The sequence below is a fragment of the Natator depressus genome, chromosome 5 (genome assembly GCF_965152275.1).
Source record: "Natator depressus isolate rNatDep1 chromosome 5, rNatDep2.hap1, whole genome shotgun sequence".
Classification (NCBI taxonomy): domain Eukaryota; kingdom Metazoa; phylum Chordata; order Testudines; family Cheloniidae; genus Natator; species Natator depressus.
The window spans coordinates 122,888,383-122,908,236 of record NC_134238.1 but is presented as its reverse complement, the minus strand read 5'-3'; the positions used below and the strand labels follow the sequence as shown (position 1 = coordinate 122,908,236).

The 19,854-nt window shown below is 44.6% G+C and overlaps 1 protein-coding gene across 1 annotated transcript in view; it reads right to left on the bottom strand.

The window, feature by feature from the left end:
* Window positions 1-1,531: 1,531 nt before the first annotated feature.
* Window positions 1,532-19,854, bottom strand: part of IGFBPL1 (insulin like growth factor binding protein like 1) — a 30,316-nt gene continuing 11,993 nt past the window's right edge. The window contains exons 2-5 of the mRNA XM_074952140.1: window positions 5,011-5,120; window positions 3,512-3,628; window positions 2,995-3,148; window positions 1,532-1,760 (exon numbers count right to left, since the gene is read on the bottom strand). Coding sequence (XP_074808241.1) covers window positions 2,999-3,148; window positions 3,512-3,628; window positions 5,011-5,120 — 377 coding nt within the window. The 3' untranslated portion in view covers window positions 1,532-1,760; window positions 2,995-2,998. The remainder of the gene's footprint in view (window positions 1,761-2,994; window positions 3,149-3,511; window positions 3,629-5,010; window positions 5,121-19,854) is intronic.

The following is a 19,854-nucleotide window of genomic DNA, read 5'->3' as shown; positions in this document are numbered from 1 at the left end:
CAGCGGTGCTGACTGGAGCTGCCATGGTCCCTTTTTGACCAGGTGTTCCTGCTGAAAACCGGATGCCTGGCAACCCTAGTGTGGCCCCATGGTGGAGGCATGGTGGGGGGTGCGTGGCCTCCAGGCAGGGTGTGCGGGGGTGCATGGGAGGCCCGGTGGTGGAGGCTGGGCAAAGTAACCGCCTCCCCAGCTGCCACGTCCATAGTGGGGGATGCGCTCAGGTGAGGAAAGGACTCTTCCTACCACAGCTGAGCCGTCGGAGCATCTTCTGGGCCCCCCACTGGCTGGGCACAGCCCTTGCATGCGTTGATGCTAGCACTTGTACTTGGTGTTTTTCTGAGAGGCTTTTCTCCAGGAACCTCAGCCTCCACTGAAAATGAAATTTTCTAGCTCTTATGGTTGCAGAGAAAAGCTTTAAGATGTGACATAAGTGCCCCCATAGCGTCAGAATCCAGCTGGCAAATGAGAAAGAGAATTACGATTTTTAAGTCAACCACGAGTTTCTGAACACTTGGGGTTGACAGTGCTGCTGTATGTGCCATATGAGAGGATTTTTAAAACCCTGGCTAACGCAGACCAGAGTGACTTCTGTCCTTGTTCAGAGTCTCAGCATTCAGCCTGTGCATCCCTTATACTGGACTTTACTGATGTGCAGCACAGATTTCATGCATCACAGAAGTCTCACGTGGTGCATTACTCAAGCGCAGAACCTCTGCACAGGGTCAGTGTCACTCACTCGTGACTGGGCCACCTAGTGTTAATTCTTGAATGACTTGTGTGAGACAGAGAACACAAAAGGGTTATCTGGAAAGGGTCAGGGGAGGTGCCTGTTGGTAAGGAATCTATCACTGCTCTCTTATACCACAGTATGTTGGGGTGGAGTCCATTTGCTCAGAATCTCTGCTTTGGTCAGAAGTGCAGTGAAAACACATTATTTCTGCTGCCCTTGGCAGACTAGAGAATCACAGTGGTCTTTTCTGTCTCCATGCATCTGCAGAAGTGGGTTTTTTACCCACGAAAGCTTATGCCCAAATCAATCTGTTAGTCTTTAAGGTGCCACCGGACTCCTCGTTGTTTTTGTGGATACAGACTAACACGGCTGCCACTTTGATACTTTTCTGGCCTTGGAATCTAATGAATCACTGCACCCCTCTCAGTAGACCGAGTACTGGGCTCATAAAATCAGGGCTCCCCGTATCTGTTTTAGACATCGGAAGCCCTCCATTTTGACTATAAACCTCTTCTAAACACGGTGTTCTAGTCAGAGTCATGTTCTAGTGACTGTATGTACCCAAAAGCAACAATTGCCAGAGCTTCATTAAACGTTCAGCTTTTTTCCCCTAAGAAGTGGACGAAAAGAAGAAAGGAAATTGTTACATTGCTGTGATTTGTCTTTCGGGCCAAGACCGAGATGCAGAAATTACACTAAATGGTCTCTTCCATAACTGCTGCCCCCTAGTGTTACAGTTGAGCATGCCAACAAAAAGCAACCCCGAGACGGTATATATCTTTTAAATGGTTTAAAAAAAACGTTTTATTGCTCGTTTATTCCCGTTATAAACTACAGATTTTTAATATTAATCTAATTGATCTAAATAGGAAAATGTACAAAAAACATGTCATTAACCACATAACAAGAATATTAATGCAGTTTCCTAATTCTATAATATGAAATAGCAAAGGAAGCCACTAATGGACTTATTTTTAGCCTGTGCTCGACAATCTTTGTTTCCCTGGAGTGACGATTGAATCACTTCTCCCTAGAAGAGAAAAAAAGCACAGTTTGAGAGATCATCATCCAGGGATTTGTAATAACTTGTATAGAAAACTGAACTGTGATGGAGACATGGCCATGGCTGCAACTAGCACAACATATATACCTTGCTTTGAATAATATATTTGCTAAACTGGATGTATCTTTTTTCATAAAAACACTCTTTCAGCTAATACACAGGGCATCTCTCCCAGAAATAAGCATTAATTTTCATGCACAGAGCTGCATTTCCAGGCCAATTCTGCACAAGACACTGATCACTGTTCACCCTCTTTGCTTCGCAGCCTCGTCTTGCTAGAGTCACGTACTGGACACAATTCACCACTACTGTGTTACTCCAGTTATTCAAAGATTCACTGAAATCCATGGAGTTGCACCAGTGTAGAATTGGAGTAATGCAGTGGAGAATCAGGCCCTTATACTAAAACTTCTGGGAACAATGAAGCTATCAGCGGAAGGAAGTTTTTGGTTGTTTTATTTAAATCTCGGCCACACGCTTGTTTATCTGCTTGGTGTCTGCTCTCCTTTCTCTGGGTGAGATTCACCCTGGGGGTGCAAAGGGAGGGTCAGCACAAGGCATATGCACCGCTTAAATCCCATTTAGAGGACTTAAGTTGGATGAAAGTGTGGCACAGGTATTGTGCTGTCCCTCTGCCCTGGGGTGAATTGCATCCATTTACATGAGAAGATATTACAGAGAAGAGATGACGACTGAGATGAACTGGTCATAGATGAGGGAAGTCTGCTCTGTCTCCTTGGCATGTGACATTAGCATCATCTTTAGAATATGGTACCAAATGCTGGTTTTTGGTCTGAAGATGTCAAGCATTCTGATCATGTACGGTATGTATTTACACTGCAGTCATTAAATGTTGAATTAAAAACAGCAATTATATTTATACGCTTATCTACCCAGAAATGTTCAGTGCAACAGTATCTGCTTTTGAAAAATCTAAGGTATTTAGCACATTGCAATGCCCTTCCTTTATCTTCCTACGCTTCAGCATGGGTTTAGTAAGGCAGACAGAAGAAAATGACTTATTCAAGATAATACTGAGCCAATGCTTCAACCTCTAACCGACTCCAGGCTCCTCCAGATTCACTGTTTCTAGGCCATGCTTCCTCTACTTCTGTATTTTTAGACCAACAAGAGCAATTGAATGCAAAAAAGGGTAACAGGCTTCTGTGGTACTGAAGTGGATTTGTAATATTAAACTTACCCTGCTATATCATGTCATCTGATTCTAGGAAGTTAGTCCTCTTACTTTTACTTTGCTCACTGACTTTAATATTCCCTTCTGCCTGTGTTTCTCCAACCATGTTGGTAGCATGACATTGGTAAACACCCTCATCTTCCTTCATCAGCGGGTTAATCTGGCAAAATGAAAGGGGAGAACACCACACTATCAACAAATTAACAGTAAGCACAAAAGGGCAGCCATAAATCAATTCTTGATAAGAATGAAAAATCTAAAGGATTTTAGATTTCCTCCTTCAAAACAAAGACTAAAATGTCTGGTTTAACTTCGGTCTGCTAGATTGTAGGAACTTTCATTCTATTTTAAACTCTGCTCAATCACTCTTCTGAGTTTCTTCTCTTTAAATGTCTCCCCTAGAAACTGTACCATCACGTGCTTGCAATGTACTGTATGTTCTGTATGGAAACACTTCCAAAATCAGCCTGCCCCTCTCTTTCCCCACCTCTGCCCTCAGTACAGTTTGCTTTGTTGGACTTACCAAAACCCACCCGGTGCTCTCATGTTTAGAAGGACCACCACGAACTTGAACTGCCATGTTTACTCTGTCTCCAGGCAATTCTTCCAGGAGTTTAACTCCCTTGGGTGACTCTGTGACCTGTGGGGTGTTATGACATTGGCATACTGTTAATGTAGCTATGGAATACTTGAAAAGCATCACACTCATCAGTGTGTTGCCTCTGCATTTGGCAGGTATGAGCTCAACATGTTGCCGTCTATACTAGCTTCTGCAATGTGCACCAGTGCTCCTCAGAGAGATGCCTATAGAGAAGAACACATACCATTATCTTTCCCCTGAGCATCTCAGAGTGATGCTCTCACTGAGGGGAAGGAATATGGAGCAGAACCTCTTGCAGCTACTGGGAGGAGCGAGAGGCAGATGCTAGTCAAGGACCAGGAGCCAACGTGAGGCAATGCCTCCCTCTTGCACGGTGGTATGCAGCTGGTTGTAGCCCTCCTCGCCCCAGGTTACTGGGGGCAGATTCTGACTTTTCTCTTTGCACACATCCAGCCAGTGCCAGCCACAACATGGGGCTCCTCTTACCCCTTCCATCTGGATCCTTAAGTAACTGGTGGGTGTGCAGGATGCAGGGTAGCTTCCCCATTCTCCCAACGTAGCCCTGGGGTTAGGAATTGCTGGGTGCTCCACGACCCTTCTGTTTCAGTGCCTAGCTTTAGGCACCCTAGTTTGAAGATTTTGGCATAAGTGCCTAGCTGCCTTCGTTCAAGGTCTGTCCCTAGCTCCCAGGAGCTTAGCATCCCACTCCTCTGGCCATCCCCAAAGCCCTAGCTCTCTGACCATCCGCTTTTGACCCCAGAGCTGGCTCCTTGGAGAGAGATTTCCTCCCCACAGCCAGAGTCCCTAGGCTGAGGCTCTTCCTTTCTGCCCCTGGTGCTGCTCTGAGGACTGCTTATATAGATGTCATCAGTCACGTTGTCAGATCAGCCTTCAGCCCAGAATCACCCCCAGCCAAGCCAGTCCAATATTCAACCTGAGCACTGAGTGGGGTTTGGGTTATTAATTCCCTTCCTCCCCCTCAGGGATGTACTGAGGCCAGGCCCTGGGCTGCTGTAAGTCAGAGATGCTCTCCTGACCTAGTGGTTCTACGCTGACTTACAGCTGCTGAGGAGCTGGTCAAAACTGGTGAGACCAACACTTCAATTCTCAAAGCCCCTCAGGCAGGCAGATGTTCAGAGCCCCTGTCTGCGGATGGGGCATGCTAACGCGCTGAGGGAATTACTGCCCTCTAGTCTCATTTTTAAGTAATGCCATTTTATTTGTGAATATAATAATCTGAAATCAGGTATGGCAAGAGAGCAAAAGAAATGGGCCAAATTCTCTCCTGGTGAAAACTGGTTCCAAAGGCATTGAGACAGTTTACATTAACAGCGGATTTGGCCCCATGTCAGTTTCTCTGTCCTACACGCATCAGATTCTGTGTAACCTCTTGGCTAAAATGTAATCAGATTTTGACATACCTTTCTCCATGTGATGATGGGAGTGGGAACTGCCTTCACTTCACAGGACAGGTACACTTGGGCACCAGTTATATTATGAATCTTTTTTGGTGGTACAACAATCACAGGAGCTGGAAATAACAAGAACATTTCAGTTTTAGTACGTTTACATGGGACCACTAATAGTTCTCAATTTTGTGTGCCAATTTTAAATGGAAAAAACATACAGATTCCTCCATTCAGCCAGAGATGATTCAGTCGCAAAGGTTTGGATCTGTCTCTAAACCAGAGGCAACAGAAACGGTTCTGAGCTTTTATTTTAAAAAGCTTTTAGCCCTTCTCCCTGGGAAGCCTGGCTTCATTATATAAATCAATGCACTGTTGTCTTACTCCATCTGCCACCAGATAAACTGAAACAGAGATGGAATTTAGCCCATTCCTTTTAGCTACATAGAATCATAGATAAGGCTACATTTTAGTCACGGGTATTTTTCGTAAAAGTCACGGATAGGTCACGGGCAATCAACAAAAATTCACGGCCCGTGACGTGTTCATGACTTTTACTATATACCCCTGACTAAAACTTGTGGGGGTGGGGCTCAGGCGACAGACCAGGGGGCACTGCGGGTGCACGGCCCGGGGGGGGGGTGCAGCCTCGGGGTGCCAACGCGGGTGCTGGGGGGGCATGGGAACCGCGGCCAATGGGAGCTGCGGGGGTGGTGCCTGCCGGCAGTGGTGGCACATGAAGCTAGGAGCTGAGGGAGGGGAGCCCCCCTCCAGGTAAGCGCCACCACGCACCCAAATCCCCAGCCCTGAGCCCCGCCCCCAAATTTCTGCTACTAGGGGGTGGGGGAGTCCTGAGACTGCCCCAGCAGCAGCTGGTGCACCTGGGCTGGGAGCTGCCTGAGTGGCTCAGACGGCCCCAGGGCCAGACACACCAGCCGCTGCAGAAGCCAGGGAGGTCACAGAAAGTCACAGAATCCGTGACCTCCATGACAAACATGGAACCTGAATCATAGAATCATAGGACTCGAGAGGTCGTCTAGTCCAGTCCCCGGCACTCATGGCAGGACTAAGTATTATCTAGGCCACCCCTGACAGGTGCTTGTCCAGCCTGCTCTTAAAAATCTCCAACGACGGAGATTCCACAACCTCCCTGGGCAATTTGTTCCAGTGCTTCATCACCCTGACATGAAGTTTTTCCTAATGTCCAACTGAAACCTCCTTTGCTGCAATTTAAGCCCATTGCTTCTTGTCCTATCTTCAGAGGTTAAGAAGAACAATTTTTCTCCCTCCTCCTTCTAACAACCTTTTATGTACTTGAAAACTGTTATCATGTCCCCTCTCAGTCTTCTCTTTTCCAGACTAAACAAACCCAGTTTTTTCAATCTTCCCTCATAGTCATGTTTTCTAGACTTTTAATCATTTTTGTCGCTCCTCTCTGGATTCTCTCCAATTTGTCCACATCCTTCCTGAAATGTGGTGCCCAGAACTGGACACAATAATCCAGTTGAGGCCTAATCAGTCTTGCTTACAATGCTCCTGCTAATATATCCCAGAATGATGTTTTATTTTTTTGCAACAGTGTCACACTGTTGACTCATATTTAGCTTATGGTCCACTATGACCCCCAGATCCCTTTCCGCAGTACTCCTTCCTAGGCAGTCATTTCCCATTTTGTATGTGTGCAACTGATTGTTCCTTCCTAAGTGGAGTACTTTGCATTTGTCCTTATTGAATTTCATCCTATTTACTTCAGACCATTTCTCCAGTTTGTCCAGATCATTTTGAATTTTAATCCTATCCTCCAAAGCACTTGCAACCCCTGCCATCTTGGTATTATCCACAAACTTTATAGGTGTACTCTGTATGCCATTATCTAAATCACTGATGAAGATATTGAACAGAACCGGACCCAGAACTGATCCCTGTGGGACCCCACTCGTTAAGCCCTTCCAGCATGACTGAACCATTGACAACTACTCTCTGGGAACGATTTTCCAACCAGTTTTGCATCCACCTTATAGTAGCTCCATCTAGGGTGCATTTCCCTAGTTTGTTTATGTTCCAGTCCTGCTGTGAGGTGTATGTGAGCGGCAGTCAATGGGACATACACCTCGTTGCAGGATCAGGGCCTTAAATGCCTAGTTGTGACCACTGAACAGCTGCTGTATTCCTGTGAAGGAAGTACACTGTGAGATAAATTATACCAAGCCCTGAATCTCAGTTACACATAATAAAAGAGGGAACCATTTGGAAATGGAAAGAATGCATTTCTGATGTTAGGTTATCCTGGAGATGGCACAGTGAAGGCTGCATCCAGATCTCTGTTATTAGTCCATTTTCTACCCCTTTAATTGGAGCAACCGACTTGTTTGCAGATTGCATGCAGTGCAGTTGTAGCCATGGCAGCCCCAGGATATTAGAGAGACAAGGTAGGTGAGGTAATATCTTTTACTGGACTAATTTCTGTTGGTGAGCGAGAGAATTACCTCATCCACCTTGGTTGCAGAATGAATGCTTAAAACAGGCTAGAAGAATATAGGAGATTTTGGTAAATTTAGGATTACAGAGTTCTATATGCGACATAATCCAAATTTACTTCGATTTTCAAAACATTCCTGTTCAAAGTAATGGCCATCTCGCAGGAGAATTTGGCCCACGTTTTCTGAGCACAGCAGTGATCATGCAGTGCCACATTTCAGATAGTGCTCTAGGCCTATAAACACTCTCGCACAGGACTATGCTCCCAGAGGGGGCAGTTGGGAAAAAAAAAAGCTATTTAATGAGTTTTTGTTGTTGTGGACTGTATCCTGAAAGAGGTCACTGTCAGTGAAATTGGCATTCAGAGCTCTCAGTTACCTAACACTCTGCTTTGATCCTGCAAAGTCACAAGCTTAATTTTGAAACCAATGGGCTTACACATGCGTAAAATTAAATATGCATGCAAATCTTTGCAGGATTATGACCTAAGGGCTGTACAGCCATTAGCATTGCAAACTTATTTATTTGGCTTTTTAAAACACAGTCATGACAAATCTCTTATCACGGGCAGCAGCATCTTAAACAAAAGCCATTGACAAAATGTCGCAATGCCAACAAATGTGCAATATAAACAAGAGTATTTCAGGACTACATTTCTAATTAAAACTATCTAACAATTCTTTTGAAACAAAGGACAAAGATTTACATCTTTTGAGAGAAGAGAGGAAGGGACTTACAACCTTAGAGAGGTTCAGGTGTTTTAATTTCACCATATTTCCCATTTTTCTTTCAGCTTTGTCATCAGTATCTATAGCAACATTTATGAATAATAGCAGTCTTCCTCAGAGGGTGCACCCTTGCCAAATTAAGCCAATTTTCCACGAGCATTTACTGCCTCTACAAAGCAAGGTAATTTAGAAACAGTCACCCTGGATTCCCCACCAGGAACACTCCTCCTCCTCAGAAGACAATTAGCCCAGGAGGAAATCCTTGAGCTCTGTCAATATCCAGGAACTCATTGTCACTCCAGTTATGATTTCTAATAATGCCTGCCAAATTAAAGCTCAGATCTCCAGAGTTCACATCATGGGATCCCATTGTGCGGACCCATCATGCTTGGCACCTGATACTACTTTTGATCTCTATTCAGTATGTGGACGCATGCAGAATATTGAATACTGTGTGAACTCAGCTGGTGTGAACACAGACTATCTTTTCCCTTTGGCAGCTGGCATAGGACACATCACTCTTTGGAAAACAAAAGAAAAGGAAAAAAGACCATCTGTTCCAAGGTATTCCATCTTTAAAATTACCACTGACAAATGAATATTTGCAGTAATGCTACTTAATTGAGTCTGTAAGAAGATAAAGCATCCTATACAGAATGTAAAGTAATTCCCTTTGGATTGAAAGATTAATACCTGCTGAGTCCCTTCTGCTTCCAAGCGTTCTGATGCTCTAATAACTTAATGGCACACATCTGCTTTAAGATACTGTTATCCTTGGATGTAAATTGCAGCTTTTGGGGAGAAAAGTTGCACATTATGACAGATTGTAGAACTGAATCGGGAGAATTATGATAAGTGATTTCTGATACACTGTGGCTTTCAGGATTAATTGCCAGCAGTCCATTGCGTAGCTGATGTACTGCACCTAATGCCTGCTTTTAGTTCACCAACGTTTATAAAAGATTTTCAATATGCAAGTGTCAAGGCAGGAAAGGTTACGGTTTTAAACTCCTTCTCAGTGCAACACTTTAGTTGTTTCCTCATCAGTGAGTTCTTATTTATGCCTCGTGTAGACAAGAAAAAAATAACCCAAAAGTAGCCACTAAATCATGTGCAAATTATGATCCAATATTCTAAAAACAGGCCTGTGACGGGTTGGACCCCCCCGCCCAGGATGCCACCTGATGTGCTGGGGGGGTCTCACTGGTTCCACCAGCCTGGGTTTCCTCACCCTGTCTTAGCAGTGCCAGGCCCTCAAGCCTTCTCCGGCACGGACACAGGTAGGGACACACCCAGCTGCAAATGGACACAGAGACACTGAGATCAGCTCTTTGTGGAAAGAATCGGCTCGGGGATTCACCCTGCACACACGTGCACACCTCCTTCGGGGTATAAACCCAAAATAATATTGTCCTGTGCTGCAGAGAAATCTATAGAAGGTAAGCTCATAAATTCGTCCCTTCCTCAATGTGGAAGAAGATATGCACAACTTCTTCTTCCCTCCTCCCCCCAGTTATAAATTGCACAAGTTGGGTTTTATAATAAACAAAAACACGTTTATTAACTACAAAGGGCAGATTTTAAGTGATTCTAAGGGATAGCAAACAGAACAAAGAAGATTACTAAGCAAATAAAACAAAACGCATACTAAGCTTAAGATCTTAAAGAGACTGGTTTCAAGAAGTAATTTCTCACCCTAAATGTTGTTTTTAGGCAGGATGCAGAAATTCTTGAAAGTTAGCTACCCTGCTTGCAGCTTAAATCTTCAGACACCATATTCACAGACCAGATCCCTTTTCTATCCTGGGCTCAACTCTTTCTTCCTAATGGCCCATCCAGGCTGATGGCCTGCTGTCTGGTGGGTGTTTCCCAAGTAGACACAGAGTTGTAATGGTTACATAGCCAGTATTCCTAACTTTAGATATAGAAATGATACGTGCATACAAATTGGATAATCACATTCAGTAAATCATAACCTTTCCAATGATATCTCGCATGGCCCATATTGTATAAAACATATCTTAGTTATGCCATATTCATATCATAAGCATATTTCTATGAAGAATTCAGGGTGTAAAGTCACAGCAAGAAAAAAATAACCCAAAAGTAGCCACTAAATCATGTGCAAATTATGATCCAATATTCTAAAAAACATGCCAGTGACCATATATTTAGGATGTGCTGTTGTATCCTGTGACTTTATTTAAACAAAAGAAGACAGGCACAGACTCACTGAATCATAGAAATATATAGGGCTGGAAGGGACTTCATCTGGGGCACACTGCCACGCTGGGCAGGATTTAATTATGCACTCTGGTGTAAGACCAGTGATGTGTTCTGCTCCTTACAGGACCCTGGATATGTACTCGAGTGGCTCCCCATGCTGCTACGACTTCACAGCCATTATTATTTGCGCTAGCCGGATCCAGGGTAGCTGGGGTATGTCTATAGGGGCAGCAGTCACACCTCTGACTGCAGCGTAAAGATACTCTGTATCTTTCTGCCTCCAGCCCCAGCTGTAAAAAGGAAGGAAGAATTCCCCTCTGTTATGGGGTATTCACAAAGTACCCCAGGTTCTCCGGTATAGAAATGAGCACCATGGAAAGTCGTATACCACATTAAACACCAAAGGCAGTTCAGCACATGCACCCGAGGGCAGAACAAGGCCATCAGATGATAGCAGAGACAAGCTTTTCATGGGACTGGGAGGAGAATACCAAATACAGCAGACAGTGTTCGCTCAGACACTCAATTCTTTGAAAGACGGAATGAAAAATATTCAAAAATTGTGCTGTCTTTGAGCATATCCAAGAGCTGTTTGTTGGGCAAAGCTTTTGACGGATGTTTTAATAGGGAAATGGCAAGCCCAATAGCAAGGGTTTTTAATGAATCTAGAAACTCAGGGGTCGTATCCTATGCCTGGAGAATTGCAAATATAGTACAGTACCTATATTTAAGAAAGGGGGAAAAAGTGATCTGGGAAAATACAGGCCCATTAATTTGACCTCAGTTGTATGCAAGGTCAGAACAAATTTTGAAAGAGAGACTAATTAAAGACATAGAGGTAAACAGTAATTGGGATACAATACAACATGGTTGTACAAAAGGTAAGATCGTTCCAGACTAACTTGAGAGAAGATAACTAGTTTTCTAGACACAGAAAAAACAGATGATCTAATCTCCCTGGATTTCAGGAAGGCATCTGATACAGTTCCACATGGGAAATTATTAGTTAAATTGGAGAAGATGGGGATTAATATGAGAATCAAAAGGTGAATAAGGAACTGGTTAAAGGGGATGACAGTGGGTCATGCTGAAAGGTGACTGTCCGGCTGGAGGGGGAGGTTACCAGTAGAGTTCCTCTGGGATCGGTCTTGGGACCAGTCTTATTTAATGTTTTCATTCATGACCTTGACACAAAAAGTGGGAATGTGCTAATAAAATCTGTGAATGACCCACTGCTGGGAGGTATTGTCAATATGGAGGCGGACTGGAATATTATACAAGAAGATTTGGAAAATCTTGAAAAATGAAGTGATAGAAATGGGATGAAATTTAACAGAGCAAAGTGCAAGGTCATGCACTCAAGGACTAACAAGAATTTTTGCTATAAGCGGGGGACATATCAGTTGGAAGTGACAGAAGAGGAGACAGACATGGGTGTATTAGTCGATCACAGGATGACTATGAGCTGCCAATGAGATGTGGCCGTGAAAAAAGGCTAATGCAGTCCTAGGATGCATCAGGCGAGGTATTTCCAGTAGAGAGGGGGAAGTGTTAGTACCATTATACACTCATCTGGCAAACTGTGTGCAGTTCTGGTCTCCCATGTTTTTAAGAAAGATGATTTCAAACTGAACTGAAACAGGTTGCTGAGAAGGGCTACAAGGATGATCAGGGGAACGGAGAACCTGCCTTAAAAGTAGGTTTCAGAGTAGCAGCCGTGTTAGTCTGTATTCACAAAAAGAAAAGGAGGACTTGTGGCACCTTAGAGACTAACCAATTTATTTGAGCATAAGCTTTCGTGAGCTACAGCTCACCTCATCGGATGCATTCAGTGGAAAATACAGTGGGGAGATTTATATACACAGAGAACATGAAACAAAGGGTGTTACCATACACACTGTCACGAGAGTGATCACTTAAGGTGAACTATTACCAGCAGGAGAGCGGGGGGTTGGGGGGGGGAATAAATATCACAGGGATAAATATCAGCCAGGTAGAGGAGTTATTTAAGTTAAAGGCCAATGTTGACACTAAATCAAATGGATGTAAACTGGCTGTTAATAAGTTCAGGCTTGAAATTAGATGAAAATTTCTAACCAGCAGAGGAGTGAAATTCTGGAACAGCCTTCCCAAGGGAGCTGTGGGGACAAAAAAGTTACAAGACTGAACTTGATAAGTGTATGGATGGGATGGTATGATGAGGTTGCCTACAATGGCATATGGCCCATCCATGAATGCTTTTAGCAAATATCTCCAAAGGCTGGAGATGGGGCACTAAACTGGGAGGACTCCAAGTTACTACAGAGAATTCTTTGCCAAGTGTCTTGCCAAGATGGTATGTCTTGCCCACATGCTCAGGGTCCAACTGATCGCCATATTGGGGGTTGGGAAGAAATTTCCCCCTAGGTCAGACTGGCAGAGACCCTTGTGGGGGGGGGCGGTTCACCTTCCTCTGCAGCATGGGGCAGGGGTCACTTGCTGGTTTGAACTGAAGTAAATGGTGGATTTTCTGTCACTTGAGGTCTTTAAATCAAGATTTGAGGACTTCAGTAACTCAGCCAGAGGTCTGTTACAGGCGTGAGTGGGTGAGGTTCTGTGGCCTGCGATATGCAGGTCAGACTAGATAATCACGATGGTCCCTTCTGGCCTTTAAGTCTATGAGGGGATTTTTATGTTAATAGCAGCAGCTGCTATAGTCTCCTGATATGGTGATGACGGTTTTATCATGAAACATAAAAAAAAAAAAAAAAAGCATGGAAAACCTAAGAGTTTTGTCCAGTTCAAGATATGGTTAAGCTGTAATATATACAATCTGGAAAAATAAACCGATTTGTACATAGTCAGACACATGAATAAAAAGGCAAATGCTAATGATCTATGCTAATCAGTATTGAAATTACAGTTCTAATGCCAAACAAGAAGCAACTTAATTCAGCTAACTGCAGAGCTGCATTGAAACTGAATAGCATTTGGATTGCTCTCATGCGTGAAGGGTTTCTCTTTGTCTCTTTTACCCCCTTGTTACTTAAACTTCTGAAGTAACAAAACCTGAGCTGAAAGGCTTCGTGGCTGACCAGGTGTCTTGGGACAGCCTTCAGTTTGGAATCCCAAACACTTGGTAATTTTGTTTGGCCCAGTACCGTCACTGAGTTTGCCCAACACGACTCTCTTAGACATTTACTTCAGTCTATTGGAGGTCCCTTCCAACCCTGATATTCTATGATTCTATTTTAATCTCACTTGTCCTTCCCTTCGGATTACTTCAGCGAGTCGCTGCGGAGACAAGCCGGCTGGAAGAATGTAACCATACAGGACATTAACCGGTCAGGAGCGCACACCTTATTGTCACAATGCCCCCAAGAAGCAGGTCCCAGAGGACGAGCATCTGTCCTAACTCAGCCTGCACACAACTGCAGACGTGCTGGTCGGAAAGAGGGAAATACTTTCAAGAAGTAGCCAGGATGCTGTTCTCCTCTCCCACTGAACGCGGACAGACCACAGTCACCAACGTAGCGTGAGGGCTTGGGGTCCTATCTAACTCGTCACGGAGCCCATGTGATCAGAGAGCATCTGTGACTAAAAATGCCTTCTTCCATCTCCAGCTCGCTAGGAAATGTCACCTCTTCCTGCCAGACAAGGACCCGCCCACAGTGATCCATCGCTGTCCAGCTGGATGCCTGTAATTTGCTGTACCTGACACTGAAGATGAAAGCAATGCGAAGGCTCCAGCAGATTAAAACAATGCAGCTGTCCACCTCCTGCATGGGCTAGGCCATTATGAGTCCTAAAGTACCTCCGTGGCCCCACGTTGTTTCCACTGCCAGCATGTCCTGAACATCGGAGTCATTAGTGGATCATGTCCCAGTTTCATTATAGAGGCTGCATTTCTATCTATGGAATGCCAAGACAGCGTCGCTCCTCTGTGAAAATGTGGATCAGAGAACCCAGGATGAAGCACGTGAGAAACAGAGATAAGGGGTTCACAGCTGAGAGGATCTAGCTGTGACAGCAGCTTCAAAAGAGATTCGCTCAATGCAGAGTCTGGCCATCTTCAGGAAAAGCTGCCAGGCCTTCCCCTTTGATAAAGCCTTCACACCATAACCAGAATGATTCACAACTCAACACAACCTCAAACAACGCCCACATAAACAAAGGCAGACGGGCAGAAAACTCCAGGAATTAAAGAGTGAGGGATGCAGATACTGTGCTGACAGGTGCTAATGCAAACGGTCTAAGAAAGAGACGGACTGAGATCTGTTCTGGAATGAGCAGCTTAATGCCGAAATACTCCCATACTACAAGCTACACTAAAATCCAAAGGTTATTTGGGCCTTGAGGATGAACCCCTAAATATTTTCAATCAAAATAAAGCAATGTGGCATGACCATGATCCCTTGCAACACAGAATCTCAGCAGTTCAGAACAGAAAAGGAGAAAAAGACACACAAACCCAAAAGATATTTCCTGTTCACATTCAAACAGCTTCTTTAAAGGCAACATTAAAATTCTTGGATAACAATATTTCCTATCAGATCCTTGCCTGAAACAGATTGTTTCAAATAATTCTGACTCTCCCTGACACCTCTGCACATCTGATAAATGAACATCTGGAAACTGCTTAGCACCATCAGTACTATCCCATCTTCGGAGCAACGACTTAATTACGGATGAGCTGGCACTTCCATTTCTAACCCCTATTTTCGTCCCAGAAGGAGCTATTGTTTCGAGCAGACAATGGAGATGAAATTTGCAATACAGGCTTCCTTTCCCCAAAGGAGGCTGCTCAACTTGTGTTACACACCTTGAGAGCTTTTGTTGCTTCCTCAGCTGCTAGCAGACGTCCTGATAGCTACAGTGCTTTTATCCTTTTGTGCTTGGCTAGCAGGCTGGGGCCATTCCTGGTGGATGTGAACCTTGCTATGCTTATCTAAACCTTTCTCATGTCCAGACTGAATGACTTCAATGCAGTATATTTGGAGCTACACCTGAACCACTCAGAAACTTCAGTGAGTACAGAATGGAGTCTTTCGGCAGCTTATTGAGCAGTGCCTCTCTCAAGAAGCATATTTAATGGTGTGTCACAGCCAGCCCTGAATGCAGTGCTGCAAACAATTCTAGGTGATGGTATTGCCCTACTGTGACATTCCCCGGGTACAATCTGGACTGTTGAACAGCAGTGTCCCCTTAAGCCACCAGCCTGGGATGTCTTTTATAAAGTTTTGCTGGTGAATGGCAAACCCCTCCAGATTCTGCTCACATGCAGCCCCTAGCTGAATACATGAGTGCTGTGCCCAGCCACCCATGAACTATATACAGGGCGACACCCGCATATCCCTCAGTCCCAGCCTGGCTCCCCAGAAATGTGCATCTTGTACTGTTCATCAGCCCACTGGACCGTACAAACTCATAGTTAGTCAGTCATTCCAACACTGGGTAATGAATATGCCCGGTTTTCTGACCTGCTCTCTGGCCTTCATGACACAATGCAAAAACCATCCATTTCTCCAGGTGTCTGATGCAAAAAACCTGTCTTTTTGTCTACTGACGTTGAGCTGACGGTGACACTTATTTTGAGGGCTTGAGAAAAGTCATGTGTTGTCAGTTTGAACTCTCTGTGTGATATTTATTGTGTTCTTTAGATATGGTTGGTGTCTTGGTTAGGTACACTGGTTATAATTAAATAAATAAATCTTGCCATGGACTGTGATCCTCTTACTTCTCAAACTATGGGGACTGGGCAGCACCTACGCAAAAGGTCTCCAAGCAAAAGAGGCTGACGTAACACGTTTTGTATTTCAGACTGCAGTGGTGACTGTCTCCTGCCACAGGCCCTGAACTTCAGAGTCACCAGTGGCCAGCAGGACACTTTCCTCGGCATATGGGAGGATGGGAGGTGGCCCTCGGCCATCAATTTGTGCAGCATCCTGATTTCTCAGCATAGCCAGTCTCCATCTGTGAGATCTTTGCAAAGGAGATAAATGGGAGACTCTGATGTACACAAGCAGTACAAAACTGGGTGCATCTGTGCGGCACAGAAGGGGTTAATCAAGGTGAGCCAAATCAGGCAAGTGTGGAGAGAGGAGAGGCAGGGTCTGAGGTGTCCCCATCTTTCCGTGCTCCTAAGCACCAGGGTCTCTGCTTGAGACTCCATGCAGTTTCCAGGCAGAGTGCAAGCTGCTAATTCTGTCATCTTGTTGCACGACCCTTGTTACCAGCACGGATATTTGAAACCAGCACAGCTGTGTCTCGGTGCCAGTTCTTGTGGCATGCCACTAGTATTTTACAGGACTGCGCCACAAGCTACTAACCCACCTGGGCCCCATCGCACATGAGAGATGAACAGAACTGGGCAAAAAAATTTCAGTAAACAGTACATTTGCTAAATAATGCATTTTTCAGGGCCATCAGAACTATTTGTGAATTCAGGAATATTTTCAGCCAGAATAACTTGGAGAACCCCTATCTTTTGAAATGTCAGTCCATTCTGACATTGCATTTTGAATCAACATTTCGTTTTAAAATGACGTTCAAAACATTTTATTTGACTTGAATAACTTTTTTGGTTTTGGTTTTTTGTTTCAGCAAGAAAAATTCAGTTTTGCTTAGAAACAAACCACACTGGGGGCCGGGAGGGGGGGACATTTTTCAGTCTGGCTACTGAACCAAAATATAAAGTTATTTGCTCAGCTCTAGTGAAGACCCAGCGACTTCAGCTATCTCTTCCATTGTGCAGCTGCCAGTCTCCAGTGACCTAGATTTCCTCTCTGTTCCTATATGGAAGAGTTCCATGATTTTCTCTCCAGTTGAGAGTTCTCTCCTTTTCCATTTCCAGAGAGGCTTTAATTAAACTTGCTAAAGGCTCCTGGTTCCTTTTCACTTCCTCAATGCCAGTCGTCAGTCTCCACACGTTCCAGTCATGGGCGGCAGATGACTAGCCCCTTCAGGGAGGCTAGCCCCCTGGCCCTGCCCCTTCCACCTGAGGCCCTGCTCTCCTGCCTGCTGGAGCCCTGAACCTGCTCCCCTGGCTGGTCCGTCCCAGCCATCCGCCCTGGGATGCCACTGTCCCAACCCAGCCCCTGGCTGCCAGCCTGAGCCCCGAGCTCCAGGCTGCCGGCTGGAGCTGAGCCCCTGCTGGCTTCAGGGGAGAGGGGGAGCAAGGGCTGGGCCATGGCCCGGGTTAGGGGAGACTTAGCCTCCCCCGGCCTTTACTGCCCCCTGCCCATGGTTCCAGTTTCTTGATCATTTGCTCTAGCATTATCCAGATTCCCTCTAATATTTCTCCTGTCTAGCATGGGGGAATTTAGGTTTGGTTGTATCCTTCGCATCCATCAGCCCAGATCCTCAGACTGTGTAAACAGGCATAGTTCTGTTAACTTAACTAGGTCATGACATTAGAATGATAGCACCTCCCTGGACCACAGAGCCCCAAATCACGGAATGTGTTTAATGTTTTACACTAGTTCTTTTACTTATTACCCTTACTTTAAAAATATATGTATTTAACCTCTGGGGTCAAGTCCTTCCATTCCACACTTGTGTTCTTCCAATAAAGCATTTATACTCTTCATTCTGCACATGGTTTTAGTCCTCGCTTGTGTTTTCTTTCTAACCCAGATTCCTCTTTATTCATGCATGCAATGATCCTTTCACCCTCTGTGTAATTTTTTGCTGGAGGGTGTGCATAATATTCATTCATTTCCCGTTTGGCTGTCAGGGCCTTTGCATTAAAAAGCACATGCGCTTTCCTCAGACACTCCGACACACCCTGCACGTCTCACGTATTTCCGAGGTGCACCATCATTGTTTAGTCCATTACAGGTCTAACTAGACAGACACCAAATAAACGAGAGCCAACAACTTCAGGGTGCATTGTCACCTTTGCAGTGTGAAGGTGTAGTTCCATGACTCACATCGTTACTGGTGCAATGTAATGTGCTGACACAATCACACATCAGGACCTTACTCTGTGATTATTCTGTGGCTTTCTGTGACTGCATTTGATAAACTGGCCCTTCAGGATTGAAGCTGGATTGGAATTTCAACCACCCCAAAACCAGATTTATGGCTGCTTTGCATTGCTAGAGTGGTGCAAAACTGCCAGGAGGTTATGGTGAATCAGGATGCTTTCCACCCCATCACTGTGACTCAGGGCTGGTCTACACTATGGGGGGGAGGGGGGTCGATCTAAGTTACGCAACTTCAGCTACACGAATAACGTAGCTGAAGTTGACGTACTTAGATCTACTCACTGCGGTGTGTCGACAGGAGACGCTCTCCTGTTGACTGCTTATGCTTTTCATTGAGGTGGAGTACTGGAGTCGATGCTAGAGGGATCGGCAGTCAATTTATCGCGTCTGCATTAGACATGATAAATTGACCCCCACTGGATCGATCGCTGCCCATCGATCCATCCAGTAGTGTAGACAAGCCCCTAGACTCTTTAAAATGACAAGTCTTCAGATTTTTACGGTATTGCAATCATGAAACATTTGTGAAGTCTTCACAGACAAGTGGGAATACCTTGACTTTGTTTAAGCAAGTTAAACAGGCAGAATGTGAACCCCGATGCTCACTATCAGAATAAAGAGGGATACAGAAAGAAACAAAACCCCGTATTTCTAAAAACATTTCAACACCAATGCCAGTTTGCCTGTATCTTACAATAGCATTCCCTCTATTACACCACTAGAGTTCTGTCTTTAATGCAGTTTTTTGCATTAGGTCACAGAGTGTAGTTGCAACTAATCTTACTTAACTGCTCAACAGCATGAAAACAGATAGCTGTCCATCAAGATTGTCAGTTACTATGATGGCCAGCAAGGTTTGGGTTTAGGTTGTCTTTTCAAATGTCCACTTATAGGAAGCTACCTTTGCAAAAATATTGACATTTCTCTGTCTTCAATTTAAGTTTACCTGACACTGCTTCCCTGTGACACCCTGTACCCCATGTTCACCACTTCTATATGGTTATGATATATTTTGTACAAAGTATGCCTTGTGAGGTATCATTTGAAAACTCATAATCGACTGAATGTTATTGTCCAGTTGAAATGTGTGTAACATCATTGCATGTAAAATTATGTGATTTTGCTATATGATTATTACTGAAAGATGTTGTTGTTCTAGGTAATACCCACAAACCATTTTCTCAGAGACAAAGGCACACTAGCACGCCAGCAAAGTGCTAAAGAGCCATTACCTACTGAATTGGCCAACCACCAGGAGGGGGGATGGTATAAACAAAGAATTTACATTTCATCCCAGAAATGCTTCAAACCTCACACATATGGGAGGGAGACTGTTTGTCTGCACTCCAGTGTAGGGTAATCCTCAAAGAGGGGAGTGGGATATAGAATGGGAGACAGTGACTTCCACCTCACCTTTCCCCCTCCATCTCTACTCACGGCAGCGAGATCCCTTGAAAGAC